Here is a 17,059-nt window from a genome sequence, read left to right on the forward strand (position 1 = left end):
ATGCATTTAAATGCAAAGTATGGCCATTGATCTTTGCTAAAGATGACTTTGGGATGGTTTCCCTAATGCAGGCCGGATTTAATCTGTGTTTGGGAAACTTTCATGGCTGTTTTCCCAGATGCAAATTAGCCAATCTCCAAGGTTAAGTTTCACTGACAACAGTGATTCTTCATTCATGGTTTTTAGCCCAGGACCAGCGCTTAATCTGTGTCTGGGAAATTGGCCCACATTGTCTGGTCACATAATATCTTATTGGCATCTCTAGAACGAAAAATAAGTCAGTGAATACTAGTGTTCAGATGCCACTGTCTCACCCTTTTGAGCCAAGATTTTGAGAGCATCATTACATTACAGTTGTGCTGACAAAACTGCACCAATCAAGATATAGATCAGGCTTAATTGCTTGCATTGACAGTAAACTAAACAGAGGCTATTTTCATAATTCATCAGAGCCCATTAATGTACAAAGAATTACCACTGCCTGATGATTTATGAAGCTCTCAGCTCAAGTCATTTTATGGTGTAAACTATAGCCTACTGATGGCAGACCAGTGAAGCTGAGCCTCCAAACCACATTTCCAATGTTTCTGGACAAAAACAGACTCGCCTTCAAGCCAGGGACTTTCAAACTGGGGTCAAGGGATACCCAGGGGGGTGTTTATATTATTACTGTTGCTGCTGTTGTTGTAGTTGAGGGTTGGGAATAGAAAATTGATTCCAATCAATTGATTTGATACTTAAGGTCAGGAATCGGATACTTGTTATAAAATTAAAATTTAGATTCAGCTGCAACAGAATGCTTTGCAAGAACACACAGAATAAATGTTTGATTTCTAAAGATTATATATAATAATAATAATAATAATAATAACCCTATTATTATTAGACAAAAATTGTTAATACCCAACCATAAGTTAATAAACTTATTATTATTATTATTGTTATATTGATCAATTTTGACACAGCATTGATCAAAAGTCACAGTAAAGACTTTTACATTGTTACAAAAAAAAAAATCTATATTTCAAATTTCTATTCATCACCGAATCCAGATTTTTTTTTTTTTATCATGGTTTCCACAAAAATAACAATCAGCACAATAATTTTAAACTAATAATAATTACAATTGTTACTTGAGCACCAATCAGGATATCAGAATGATTTCTGAAGGATCATGTGACGCATGATGCTGAAAATTCAGCTTTGCGGGCACAGGAATATATTTTATTTTAAAATGTAATCAAATAGAAAAAAGTCATTTTAAATTGCAACAATATTACTGTTTTTACTTTACTGTATGAAGCCTTGGTGAGCATAAGAGACTAATTTCAACCCCAACCCCTTTGACCCCTAGCTGTTCCTTGTATATTTGGGTGACCTTGAAATGAAAGGCATGAAAAGGTATAAAAACCCTTGTTCTGGGCGATATAACGTAAATCTTGTGGCATGAAAACCGGCAGATTGTAACTACAACAAATCTAAAGTTACATCATATGTACTGATGCAGCGTCTAGACGAGAACAAATCAATAGGATATACAAGTTTCACTGCAGAATACTTGATATTTGACTACAGAGGACAACGGATTGAAGGTGCCTTCATAGTGTCAAATGGCATAATGTCTTACTGTACTTCCTGTTGTATGTGGTGGCAGACGGCCAGTAGGGAAACAAATTATATAAAGGCCTAATTTAGATAGGGAGGAAATAAAATCGTTGACAAAGAAGAGTTTATTTTAGCTGAATCAAATGATTGCTGAGGGTCAGATGTTGGAGGGCATGTCAAAAAATTGATTTTCAACTTGGACTATGTATTTCTGTGACCTTGGGAAAACTATAGCTCTTATTCTGTTTTCCACTCTCAAGACTCATACGTTTATGCATTTTATAGATCTTCAAAGGTGTTCTCGTGATTGAACACCACACAGCGTTTTCAATCCTTCAAGCCTACTATTACGTCTGCAAACAAATTATAGAACTGTTGCAACAGTAGAAAAAAGGATGAGGGGGGTGTGAAAGTGTTAAGTCAAACAGATGTTTGGGAAAAACACACATTTACTTTTTTATTCAATTTTGTCCGTAAGGCTGTCAAAGGAAGAACACAGAAGCATTGTTCATATTCACAGTGTGGCTGCAGCTGGTATCTAGGACAATAAACTGATAATGCTCCAGCTTCAACCCAGGCCTTCAACCCACTCCAACTGTCCCATAAATACATCTGTGATCTTCAGTTTTAACTGTGGTGTATAATACTTGACCTTCGAGGGCGTAATTTCAATAGGCCATGGGACAGACCGCTCTGTTTGATAACTGATAATCAAATTTCAGATTCTATGACTACATATGAACATGAGAAAATGAAATCATGTTAACCAGAGGTAGGGAATGAGCAGCGGAAATGTTTATCACGACTACAGCAAGGCAACACACTGTATCAAACATCAGCCGAAACCTTTCAGAAATAAGATTCTCTTCAGTTACAGAGCAGTTTATTTTAAACGACTGCAGCTTTTATAGGATTCGTATAAAACATCCACCATCTTCAAAAATCACACTGAATTACCGTCTCAGTGTTCAACATTTAAAATTTAAAGACGTTGTAAAAAAAAAAGATTTTTTAATTAAATGATCTTCCCGATCAGGGTGACTGTGAAGGCAAATCCTTGAAAATGGGAAACTCTTTTTTGTAGAGTTAAAGCATTCAAATTACAGATGGGACTTTCTATAAGAAACTGAAAACATGTGACCTAATGTGATATTTTGAGAAAATAATTTTGAATGTTATCATTTTATAATGTAGACCTATATATAATATTTATTTTGTCAATATTGCTCAGTATTTTATATATTTGCCAATATTTGTCCATAATTTAGATTACCTTTGGTAACACGTTAACACACACAAAAGTTTTCCGTTGCGTTTCCGATTTTTTTTTTGAGTGTACAGATGACAAAGTTGTCAAAATGATCCCCGTTCACACGGATTCACGAAAATGACAAAAAAAAAAAAGCTGTATTATGCATGCCAGGCCAGTAGGTGGCGATGTCACTTTGTAAAGAAACACTACTCGTCTGCGCACATACACATTCTTCTACGATTGTAAATAATGCATCTATGCTGGTAGTAGTAGTGGTGAAGTAAATCTACTTTATAAATGAATTATCTTGAGCAGCACAAACACAGTCCTGTGGTCAGTTCTTCATACCTCACATAATACATCTGAGATGGTTTGACAGATGCCAGATTGGTTTGTTTTGGTTTAGCATTAGTTGCATGTAATTTATAGTTATTGATATAGTAACTGCATGTAACATTTGTAACAATGGCACTGAAAATTAAAGTGTTACCAAATTAATTAATTAGAGTCAAAAGATAATCTTTACATACATTATGTTGTGATGCCTAAATTCACTTTAAAATGATTTTATTTAAAGCTGCAGTCCGCAGGTTTTCCTCTTTGTCGCCATCTCTGTTCGAAATCTGCAATTGCAGTTATTCGCGGAATTATCAACTTTACGTGCGTTGTGCCTCGGCATGGCACAGCGCGGATGAATCCAATGTTTTGAGGAGAATGTATGGCTGTCAATCACCGCGGTGGTGGTGTGGATACGGTCATTCGCAATCACAGATTCTACTTTTTGGAAGTATGACCAACTTAAGAATTTTCACCGGAAAATGTCGCCTGAACAAGTAACATCCACTTTTGTTCTGACCAACTAAGGGGAAAAAGTAAATCTCGCAGTAAATCGCGCCGATTAAATCTAACGATCGCTTATCATATCACATCAACCCGTGCAAATTATATTTTGTTCTCAAATTGTTAATGTTAACAACATCAGCATTGCGTGACTACATTTAATGCCCTTCCGATATTTGTCCTTGTTTTCGCATGGGCCCGGTTGCAGTGTCTTTTTTTTCTCCCAAGTCCGAAGCCTTTCGCGTTTTACAACGGGTGAATCAGTTGTCACTCCTCCACCAACATCCTCACACTCAATATAGCCTACAAGCCGAGACACCTTCTTTATGTGTACAGATGTGACGTAATGACGCAAAGACATGCTCGAATTTCCCGCGGAAATCCACCAGTACCACTGGAATTAAAAACTTTATTACAAGCTTACCATTTTGAATCGAGCTACGGCAAGCAGATGGTTTTGAACACTGGCTGGTTATGTACTTGCTCAAAAAAATCATTTTGGATAATTTTTAACCCAAAAAAGCTACGGACTGCAGCTTTAAAATGACCGATTTAGTTTTTAGTATATTATTTTTGAGTTTATTTAGACAAAATAGTGTCACATTTTAATATTAGCCATTAAGCAGTTTACCATGAACATAATAATAATTATTGCCATCTTAATATGACACTTTAATAGTGCTGCATTTTCAAATGTGTTTTTGAGCATTCAGTGTTCTGCTGCTAAGTCACATATTTAGTAGGTTTGGTAAGCATATGTATATTTAGATTGCCCTCCTCTTTTCACTTTTTCTACATGCAGACATTATATAACCAGACAACCTTTGCTTCAGTTTTATAGTATACTTAACTTACGCCCACCTATAGGCGCACATTCCAATATGAAGTGTTCAAAGCACTCGAGCTGCGACAAATGTGGCTTTCCTGAAGATAATTGGCTGCATTAGGTTTTGTACTAGGGAAACCAAAATGATTTTTTTTGATGAACCACTGTGCTCAACAGGACATTGTGGAAAGCAATGAAAAGAACATAATGAGCTATATGTATATGAAAGAGAATAATTGTGTCTCCTGAAAGTCTTTTGATGTGGGAATAAAGTGTACATCACAAGATTAAAACACAAAATGAGGGGAAATTAGTACAACACAATAGCGTCAGCAGGGACAGTATTGACAAAAGCTCTCAATACTTTATAATTCACTCCAGTACACTGCTTACTCAGTGATTACATAATGAAGGTCACGTAATTGTTTCGGCTCACTTCTACTGTAAAGATCACTTTTGATGACAGACAGTTGTCTCCTTTGAAAACGTATTTTTTCCATCTTCGTAATATTGCACATCTTCGATCTCACCTCCACCAGGCGTTCTGGCTACCCGTGTCATCACGTATTCACTATATTACTTCTAACGTTTAAGGCATTAAAAGGTCTTGCACCTCCATATCTGTCTGATCTACCTTACTCTTACGCCCTGTCCGGTCCCTTAGATCAGCTGAACTTGGTTTATTGTCCATCCCTCGTTTCCGGTTGTCTATAGGTGGAAGGTCATTTTGTGTTAATGCTCCTAAATTATGGAATTCACTACCCCTTACACTTCATAATATCTCATCTGTGGCTACATTCAAGACTCAGCTAAAAACATGTATTTTGGATAATGTGTCCTTATGTGATTGTAATGTGTGTGCGGGTGTGTAAATGTATTGTAATGTACAATGTAAAGCGACCTTGAGCGGAAAGGCGCTTTATAAATAAAACAACTTCTTCCTTTCTAGATGCCTCGCAAGACGAGTGACTGGTTTGATTTATGTTTATGGTTTGGCTGATTTTATTATCAGTAATTATCAGAGCAGTCAAACACATTTACTGTAGTTTAAGAAAAATTGATTAGCACGTCACCTCCCGCTTAATATTTCCTCTGTCAGAGCTATTTTAATTAAGAGGTGTGTAGGTGTACATACTGTAACTACATGAAAATCAATAAACTTGTCTAGGAAATTAAAGACATTCACTCAAGAGGCCAGAACTGAACACCTTTTCATATAAAGGAAGACATATTATTTCTGTGCTTGCTTTCACAATACCAGTTCTGGTGAAACTAAACATCAAGTAAGTTGTAGAACCTTAACCCTACTATTTTAGGAGAGAAAAAAATAAATAAATAAATTCTGAAGCATTTACTAACCCTCATGAGGTTTCAAACCCATATGCTGTGAAAGATGAAAGGAGATTTTTTTTGTGTGAGGATCTTCACACAGCACTTTTCCATACAAGCCTTCATAGGGAGATATTTTTCAAGCTCTAAAAAAAAACACAAGAACTGTAAATGCATCATAAAAGTGGCCCATATGGCATGTGCGCCATATTCGAAGTCTTCTGAAGCAATATGATTTGTTTTTAACGATTCCAGTTCCTTTTAAAGTCAGCATGAAATGAAATTTGCGATAGTCTTTTCTTCCCTATTGTGACGTATATCAGAGTGAAATGGCTTCTTGAACAAATAAAAGTGCAGGGATCAGAGATGAGATGTCGCTGCAAGAGGTTATTTTAAAGATATATTAAAGATTATGACGGCACATGAATACATTTTTTTTTTAAAAAGCTGTGCACTGATAAAATTTTTTATAATAAACATTGCAATATTTCATAAAAAAGAAGAATTGTCCATTTTAATTCCATGGTGACTTTAACGGTTCCATTAGTGGTTCTTTTAATAGGCCTAGCCTACATGAATATATATTTGTGAAAAATAATTTAAATTCCCTTGTCAAATGATGGTACAGTATAATGTCAATGATGAATAGATGTAAAACAATTCTTGAAAAGGGTGTATTTATAAATGTGTGATTCGCTTGTCATAGTCTTTACAGAGGTGGCATAAAAGCTCTACTGAATAAGTGCACCTTTACACATTGTCATATGAACAACTAGTCTGTAATTACACTGAATTATGTATCTCATTTAATTAGTTAGTAGTTTAATTCACACACAAAAAACATCTTAGATTTATTCCTTCAGGAATCGGACTACTCTGGTTGCAATGTATATGTTTGATTCATTAAAAATACATTTATGTTGTCTTATTTGGATCTTAATCTTATGTTGTAAAGATCTGCCAATTTTTTTTATAATTAAAGTCTAATTATAGAAGAAGAAGAAGGGTTTGGAACAAGCAGAGGGTGAATTAAAAGGATGATAAAGGTATGGAGGCACTAAGACCCAGAGGACAGCATCCTCGCTCAAACTAAGATCATGGTTATCAAAGCTGCAACTTTTGCATCAGAGCCCTATAAAAAGCAAGAACCCTGCGACCGCCTATCAGTGAAACCTAAGAAAAACTGCCGCTGCTTGCAGGCAAACTGTCAGCCTTGGAAAGATGACTCGAGTGTGGACGTGAAGAAAGAGCAGCACTGAAGACTGATGCAGGGATGTTCTCACACAACTTCTGGGATGCTTTATATTGTGCAACTGTTGTGTTCGAAGCTGATTTTTCTTTTTCTTATAGACCGAAGTTTGAGAATTAAAGAAGCAGAAAGATATCTTTGATTGTCAGAACAAAAACACCAACGAGCGTTTGACTGCACCTGATGATAGAGCTGACAGAAATCATGAAGCGAAGAAAATATTGCTTTATTTTCAAAATATGAAAACATATGTCTTCAGGGATGGAGCGCAGCGGTCAATTCAAGCCAACACCTGCCCAATTCGAGGTTTTAAACAGCTCGACCGACACAAATGTGACTTTAACACCTAAAACGGACGAAAAACAAGAAAGTTTCGCTTTCCAAGTCACCTTGGCATCAGTTCTCGGTCTCATCACTATTGCAACGATATTAAGCAATGCATTTGTCATCGCCACCATTTCCCAGTCCAGAAAGCTCCAGACCCCGGCGAACTTCTTGATCGCGTCCCTGGCCGTCACGGACCTTCTGGTGTCGGTGCTCGTGATGCCCATTTGCGTGCTGTACACGGTCACTCGCGAGTGGACGCTCGGACAGGTTATCTGTGACATCTGGCTGTCCTCAGATATAACCTGTTGCACCGCGTCCATACTTCACCTCTGCGTAATCGCCTTGGATCGCTACTGGGCAATAACGGACGCGGTCGAGTACGCCAAGAAACGCACCCAAGCGCGCGCCGCGGGGATGGTGGCGACCGCCTGGGTCATCGCCATCTCCATCTCCCTGCCGCCTTTCTTCTGGAGACAGGTGAAGGCAGGGGAGCTGACCACCTGCTCGGTCAACACGGACCACATCTTCTACACTATCTACTCAACTTTCGGAGCTTTCTACATCCCTACGCTGTTGCTCATCGCCCTGTACGGGCGGATTTACGTGGAGGCGAGGAAGCGCATTTTGAAGCAGTCTCCCAAAAAAGCGGGGAAAAGACTCACTTCGGCACATCTCAGCACTAATTCACCCGCTTCGGTGGCTTCGACCTCTCCTTTGCATTGTGGAAGGCATGACCTCTGCTCGGACACTGGGTCTCTAGGCAGTGACAATCAAATTAGAGTAACTGTGTCCGATTCACTATTGGAGAAAAAGAGAATATCGGCTGCGCGCGAGAGGAAAGCCACCAAAACCCTGGGCGTTATTTTAGGAGCTTATATTGTGTGCTGGTTGCCGTTTTTCATTTACACATTGCTGGTTCCCCTCTGTCCATCCTGCTTTTCCCCAGAACTCTTTGACTTTTTCACATGGCTTGGCTACGTCAATTCACTGATCAATCCAATAATATACACCATGTCGAATGATGATTTTAAAAAAGCTTTTCACAAACTCATAAGATTTAGATGTTGCAGACGATAGTAAAATAAATAAGTATAAGGGATCATGGTTAGTCAGTCGGTCATTAACGCAAGTGTTATCACGGAATGCTTGATTCTGATGCTGCTATAGCCTACGTTTAAAAGGGATGGTTCACCCAAAAATGAAAATTCTGTCATCATTCAACTCGCCCTTATGTTGTTCCAAACCTCTATAGTTTCTTTCTTATGTTGAACACACAATAAGATATTTTGAAGAATGTTGGTAACCAAACAGTTGACGGTGACGTCCATAGTAGGAAAAAAATACTATGGAAGTCAATGGTAGTGTCAATTGTTTGATTACCAACATTCTTTAAAATATATTCTTTTGTTTTCAACAGAAGAAAGAAAGTTTCATATTTGGGTAAACTATGCCTTTAAGGTGTTGATTGATGCTCTTTACCTGCAGGGCTATGAAGCAGAGCAGTTCCATGTCACTAGTCCCACATCACTAACAGCATAGAATATTAAAAGAAGCAGACAACAAATACCCGACCAAGCATATAAATGACAGACAACAGGATAAAAATAACACATTATTTCCATGTTTGTAATTATGCTGTTGCCTATTAACACGACCGAGAGCCACAGCAGATGCGAGTACTCACATTCACACTCCCTCCCTCTCGCTGCTTAGAATCAGCACAGTTCTATTTCTATGACTTCAAATAGTGATCTTATTTTAATTCATAACAATGGCATGGGTTGTTTCTAAACCAGATAAATGAAGGAAAAAAAAAAGTGTTTTAGGGATGTTTATTGGAAATTCACGTCATGCCATATTATAATCTAATAATGACCGTCTGACTGCACATTATCACTTGTTACACGACTACTTAAATTAAAAAATAAATGGATATTAAATAATTACTGAGTTGATATTTTATTCGTTTACTTGTAAAGATGGCAGAGACAAAACACAAGCACAGTTATGTAGGAAACAGGTTTCAGTCAATCAGACTGAAATCAGAATCAAGAATCTCAGAGAGCCATGTAATAAACTGTTAAATGGGCCTCGTTTAACATAGTAGACATAGGCTATATTCCTTCAAACAGAATGTACAATGACTTTGGATTTCTGAACAATGCTTTGACAGCTTGTGGTCAACCAGTCGCTAATTAACAATGCAAAAATTGTGTAAAAAAAAAAAAAGCTTCATTGTCTTTATTCTTTATTAAATGTGCAATTAAATTGCTCTTATGTGGTCACTGCCTATTGCTGTTGACTGGTCTTAAGCGTAATAAATAAGATGGATAATCCATTTTCTTGTGCTCACATCCAGTACCTCTTTCTTCCTGTCTTATGGTTGATTAAACAGTACGAATATGTGTTGCTTGACTAATGAAAACAGGCCTATTAATGATTCATTTTTACACCTGTTCTTGCTATTTCTTCCCTTGTCCAAGCTCCCAAAAATGTGGGTGTTTAGGTCCTTCATTTCCACTCAGTGAGCATTCTGAGATCAAACCAAGTAAGCAGCGGGAATTTATACTAAGGTCAAGTCTTCACTGTACAAACAGAAGCAGTACAAAAAGAGTTGGACACAGTTAAACTGACCGAGGCTCTTAAGATTTAGATATGAATCGAGTACTTCAAACCCAAATTGATTCACCTTCTGCTCAATATGCTCATAAGTCATATTATCTGTCACTTGACAGTATGAGAGATCACGGAGTAACTGAGAATGACAGGTCTACCGCAGGAGGTGAGTAATACGTCAAAGACGTGCCAGAACAGGGCAGAGGAGGAGATATCGGCTTATTAAGCCCATATGGAGGTGACAGTGCAAAGCCGCAGCATTTCATGAAAAGGCATGTTTGATATTTCCCACAATTCTGCTTTTTTTTTTTCACACTAAGCCTGTGCTTCCTTCAACCCTGTTTTCAATGTGTATTCATGGTGGATATTGATTTAGTTATCATGCTTCAAAACCTCCAACATCAGCAGCCAGTGAAATTGGGGACATATTTAAGCAGGGGGCCAATGGACTAGAAACTGACATATTAGCATGCTTTTTTTGGACTTCCAGAGCGCAGACCCTTTTAATGCCTACGAATTTGATGTGAAGTGAGTTTTAAAGACCTAATTTTGTACTATTACAGCTTGAATTTTTAACAACATGCAAACACCCGCAATAAGTGCAAGCTGTCCTGTCAGAGCCGTTTAACAGTGATTCACAAATCAGCTCTCAGAAAGCAATGGTGATGGGAAAGCAAGCAACATGATGGCATGGTTTTTTTTTAAACATATTGGTCTTTTTTGAGTATGCTGATTAACATGTCTTTTATCATGAGTAGTATTAGTATAAAATGATTTGGAGTCTTGGAGGAGCCGTTAATTATTCGTTTGCTGGTTTAATTAATTTGAATTTAATCTCTTGTCTTTGTCATTTATCTTTTCTCCTGAGCCCATTAAAAGTCGTAGGTTTAATACTATGCAAAATCAACTTTGCATTTCTGTCTTAAATCGTTGTTGTTTAAGAATGCTTGTTTTTTTATATAATTAAAATTGAAATATTTAGTTATAGCATATGACTCATCTGAAATAAAGTTTATTGAAGTCCCCCCCCCCCCCCCCCCCCCCCCCCCCCTTCCCCCTTTTATCCTTAATGTCCTCCAGGGATGGAACATTAATCACGAGCAAACAGAGAAGCACTCATTTGCAGGCATATGATGAACACTTGCCTTTGATAATATATGACCTTGATATAATCAACATACAAATCATTCTGACATATGTTACACACATGGCCTGCATATACAGTATCTCTGAGCATGCCTTGCTAAAAATCCGTGCCAATTACCAGAAACAGTCATCAATCATTAAACTTATGTTTTTAGTTTTTCTGGACATTGACCTTCATCATATTTACATCTCTAAAGGTTTCATCTATGGGGGATATTTTTTCATGTCTGCTATTAAACACCAACTGTTCCCTCACAATTTAAACATGCCAAGCTGCTTTGCAATTACACTTTACCTTAATTGTGCTAAATGGACCATATGTGTGCATGTAATGACATTAACATGTGTTCTCATATACCACAGCTTAATGTTCAAATTAGTCTAACTGTGCATACTTATTAACAGTGTTGTGTAATGTTGAGCAACCAATAATCAGATTACTCACCCTCATGTCGTTCCAAACCTGTATCACTATCTCACGTGAAAACATAATTATTTTACAAAGTGGAGATTTTTGATTCATACGGAAATGTACGATTTTCAGAAGAAGAAAAAAGTGAAATGAAGGCCCACCTCTAAACCTAACTGTCAGTGGGGCATAAGCAAATAACACAAAACCATATGAATTTGCCAAAAATGTAAAATACGATTGCCATGAGAGTCTTAGAGTTTCTTTCTTTCACTGAACACTAAGAAAGAAGTTTTGCAGAATGTCCTGGCTGCTCTTTTCTTTACAGTGGATGTGGACAATAAAAGGTGACCATACAACTCATGTGCTACATTTCAGGTCAACCAGAGCGGTGAATGTGATTTCACCAAGTACAATATGTTCCTGGATCAACATCTTTGTAGATCTTGGAACAACATTCCAATCGACCAATCAGATTTGAGGGACAAGTTTACAGTTTATGTCAAGTTCAGGCTTTCAACCGGGGTTAGGTGCTTCTACATCAGTGTTATTCACCTATCATTTCCCTCTGATTTTAACTTGTGGGTAGGGTCAGGTTTAGGGGTAGGGATAGGGTTAGGACTATATTTTCGGACAGGATCAACAAAATATGTTACTCCAGGAACATGTCTTACTTGGCAAAATCCCGGTAACCCATCTGAAGCCCTGCAATAGCTTTGTGTGAACAACATAGCACCGCTTACTAGACATTTCACTTTGAAAGTGTCGCAAAATGTGCAAGAGGTAACATAATATAATTTAGCAGAAATGTCGCCTGGGATGAAAGACCTGATCTAAATATCAGTTGATTGCTAAAAAATCTCTTTCATGTTCATTTACATTCACAAATGGCATCAAGACACATGACGCCAAAGCTTAAATATTGGTTGCTTCCTCACACAGAGCTATAGCATATCGCTTGAAACTATTATATTTTTAGAGTTATTACACTGACAAGAGTAAATGATAACAAAACTGTCATTTTTGGGTGAACTATCCCTTTAAGAACATGTCATTTTCCATTTCTCATACTCTCTGCTCAACAACAGCTACAGATCATGTCTGTACGTCAATCATGCGTCATGCCTTTTACATTCTTTACTAAATATCTTTTTTTTTTTTTTTGAGCATATCTGCTTACAGTCAACATTTCACAGTTCAAACATCAGAACTGTCACTCACGGAAGGTTCTGTCCCTCTTTCCTGCACGCTTGGGTCTAGTTGTGCCTTTAATCCTGCAAAAAGAAAAATGCACCAGCACAACTGCATTCAATGTCTGAGATGGTGCTTTGCAAAATACAAACTACTGCTCATTTTATGCTCACTTAAGTAATATTAATGCCTAAAAGTCTGCACTTTTTTTTTTTAAACCTTTTCTTTAAATGCCATTCCTTGAGATTGACAGATACCTAGGTTTACTTGTTGGCGTGGCTTATTATCAGCCTAATACTTCATGGCTTTATATATTTTCTGCGCCTCTGCATTATTCACCTCAGGATTACTAATTAAGTATGAAAATCACTATGTTCAAAAACAAGACATTATGTCAGGAAACATTTAGTCTTATAAATGCTATCCAGATAATGAGATTACCATAGGGGCATTAATCCATTATATTTCTACATGGTCCATAACAGACAGCAATCATCAGTTCAGAAAATGTCAAGACAAAAAGTCATTAATTTTGCTCCAAACACTCACTCAGATTCAGAGGAAACATACCTCTCTGAAAGAGGTCTTCATCTTGACTTCTGACATTCATACGCCTTAGGGAAGAAGTCCGCTCCGTAACGTCAGCATCTTTGAAGCGACACGTCTTGAATGCCACGTTATTCCAGCGCCTTTAATGACAATTCCACTTTTAAGCATTCAGTATAGCATCCGTCTTATCTTTCTCAAGGATATTTTGACATTTGAAATGGCAAAATCTTGTCTCAAAGGAGCAGAGACTTTGCAAATAATGCGTTATATAATCTACAAGGGTCTGGGCCTGCTGTCTCACCGTTCTGAGAGATTTTAGTCGTTTCAGTTCTGTTAACGAATTAGCGCTTTCTTATGCAATGTCACTTAGGCTATTAACAATTGAAGACACAATACAGTAAAAGCAGATCTGCTGAGGGAAATGCTCACACAGAAATAAAACATGATGAATATCTGCTCTTCATTTACAAACATTTACATATAAAATGTAGAGGTCATCTTTATGATCACACGATAATCCCTTCACATCGGTGGTTTGGTGGTGTCAGCAATTCTGATTGTGCCTGTGTGTCACTGCATAGCAAAGAGACTTGACTCTCAACGTGGTTAGCATAAGTGAGCGGCTCAAACGTGAAATAGTCGTAATCGCTATAGACGATATTTAGATTAGATGGTGACCGTTTTTTAAGTGGTTGATTCTTAAATTATTACATGGCTTGCTGAAAAATGGAAGAACTTTGCAAATAATGACATCAAACAAAATTGACATCAAGATATGACAAATGGGATGACATTTAATGGCACATGTTGAGTGTAATTAAAGTAGATGGGGTCTATTTTACAACACAACCATCTTTTTTTATTATAAAAAAAAAAGAAAAAAAGGGGAGGTTGTTTTGTTCCAGCAGGGTCATTTGTTATATAAATCTATGAAATAAAAATGTCTATACTTGCATTGTATGGTTGGGAAAATGTCCCCTAATGCATCTCAGTAATTGTAAGAGCTTTTTCGAATCATGTCCATGGGGATATTGTGTTTTCTCTTATCAGGACAAATGACGGTGGCATTCATGGATAAAACCACATATAATTTCTCTCAGATATGAAGCATGCTCATTTATTGTAAGCTGTTTTCCTATGTACCTAAGCATTCAGTATCAGGGGAAATATGTTCGTCCATTCGTCCATTTCAGTGCTGACATGCTGCAACACAACCAGCACTGAACACTGAACGCTGCTATTCTGAGAGGACTGACTCGTATGCAGGCGTGTAAAGTACTTGAGTAATTGCACTTTATTTCTATACTTTTACATTATGGCATTCAGACGCTCTTATGCAGAAGTGCTTTAGCATTGCATACGAGACCACTGTGATTAACAGATGGCAAGCAAGCAATTTGGAACACTATAAGCTAAGAAGCATGGACAAATAACTATTAGAACAATTAGTCCTGTGAGTTATAATTTGAAGGTAATCTTTTACCCAAGTAGAGGGTGAAAAGTATGTTTTACTCATTACAATTTCCTTTAGTAGAATTTAAATATTATGCATATATACACTATATATGGTGGTATCTATGAAAATAATATAGATAACTGTTATTTAAAACATATTTAAGCATTACACACTAATCTTCGAAAGTTTGGGGTCAGTAGTTTAAAAAAAGAAATGAATCCTTTTATTCAGCAAGGCCGCATTAAATTGATCTGACAGTAAAGACATTTATAAATGTAACAAAAGATTTCTATTTCAAGTAAATTCAGAAAATTAGAAGTTTCTATTAATCAAAGAATCCAAAAAAAAAAAAAAAGTTTTCCACAAACATAATAAAATTAAGCATCACAACTATTTTCAACATTGATAATAATGAGAAATATTTCTTGTACTCCAAATCAGCATATTAGAATGATTTCTGAATGATTATGTGACACTGAAGACTGGAGTAATGATGCTGAAAATACAGCTTTGCATCAGAGGAATAGGTTAAAATATAAAACACACACACACACACACACACACACACACACGCATATACTACAAAATTCGGTAACACTTTAGAATACTGTTCCTTCATTAATGAATAACTACACAGGAACAAATGAGTAATGCATTAGTAACACTCTAGTAACTACTATTAACTAACAAGAAACTCTGATTAACGAATGAGTAAGTAATAGCGCTCAGTCGGATGTGGTAGTTCACTATTAGCTAATCAATAACTACTATTTTTCATACCTCACTGAAGACTATAAGAACTACTATATACAGGTTAATAATTCATATTTATAATGCACAATGTTTAATATAAGGTAATGGTAGCCCATTAGTAATGAATCAATCAAGTGTTACTACATCCTTCTAAAGGAACTACTAATAATTTGGATCAGTATTCTAAAGTGAAAAACATGATAACAACCTAATATTGACTGAAGTCATTGTAAGCTTTTAAGGCTTTTGTAAGGTTTTGGATAGTAATGAATCAAGTGTTACTACATCTTTCTAAAGGAACTACTAATTATTTGGATCAGTATTCTAAAGTGAAGATCATGTGAACACACTACTAATGACTAAAGTGTTACCAAATCCATTGGAAGGAATTACTATTCAAAATCGTACAAAAATCTCAAAAGCATACAATGAATGTTGTTCACTTTAGAATACTGATCCAAATAATTAGTAGTTCCTTTAGAATGATGTAGTAATACTTGAGTCATTACTAGTGGGTTACCATTACCTTTTATTATAAATTATGCATTATTCATGTTAATTATGAACCTGTAGATAGTAGTTCTCTGGGAGGTATGAAAAAAATAGTAGTTCTTGATTAGCTAATAATGAACTACTACATTCATCTGAGTGCTATTACTTACTAATTTGTTAAACAGAGTTTCTTGTTAGTTAATAGTAGTTACTAGAATGTTAATAATACGTTACTCGTTTGTTCCTGTGTAATTATTCATTAATGAAGGAACAGTATTCTAAAGTGTTACCCAAAATTCAACTGTAACTTATAACCTAACACAATTGTAAACACAGTAAATGGTTAATCTATAAACCACTGTATTAAACAGTCAAACTATACTATAAAGCAGATTCTGTTATTTAATATTCACCAGTTTCAGGTAGGCATGTGTGCCCTTGAGCCATGGCACAATGAGAAAACTGTAATTGAACAGGTTCCTTTCAGTGCATCAAAGTTACTTTAATATGAAAATCTCTACTGTCTCTTCATTTCATCAATCAGTTTCAAACACTAAGAAAAAAACCTTTTTTAACTTTTAAATCCCTACGTACAATGAAGTGAGTACACTGTTTTTATGTTTTGGCTAGATACTTAGACTTTTAATTTCCCATTTACTTTTTGAAAAATGATGTCAGTACAACCTAATTTTCTGTTTGCAATAAAGAAAACCACAATGGCAAAGCAACCGGAACGATGGTATTAAAATAAATTAAATATGATTGGCCTTGGTAAACGCTTCGCTGTCATTATGTCACACCAGCATGTGGAAGCGTTATTTGGTCAATGACTTGCATTAGTTCTGAAAATGCTTTCATTTCAACATGACATCAAATCTTCAAGGACGCTGCATTCGGTCTGCTAGGAGCGAGAGTCAAATTTGAAATTCTTCTCTCCATAGCACAGAGTCATTACTCTGGTCTGCTGAAGTTTCCTGGGGGCAGCGCATCTCAGCTCTTCATAGCACATATAGATTTAG

At 36.5% G+C, this 17,059-nt stretch overlaps 1 protein-coding gene across 1 annotated transcript; it reads left to right on the forward strand.

Moving 5' to 3' along the window:
- The first annotated feature begins 7,043 nt into the window (after nt 1-7,043).
- On the forward strand, nt 7,044-9,229 carry htr1b (5-hydroxytryptamine (serotonin) receptor 1B). Its single transcript, XM_084394355.1, has one exon. It carries the CDS (start codon nt 7,351-7,353, stop codon nt 8,503-8,505), a length of 1,155 nt encoding a protein of 384 aa, XP_084250481.1. The 5' UTR covers nt 7,044-7,350; the 3' UTR covers nt 8,506-9,229.
- The last annotated feature ends 7,830 nt before the right edge of the window (nt 9,230-17,059 follow it).

Source organism: Rutilus rutilus (assembly GCF_951802725.1).
Source record: "Rutilus rutilus genome assembly, chromosome: 21".
NCBI lineage: Eukaryota > Metazoa > Chordata > Actinopteri > Cypriniformes > Leuciscidae > Rutilus > Rutilus rutilus.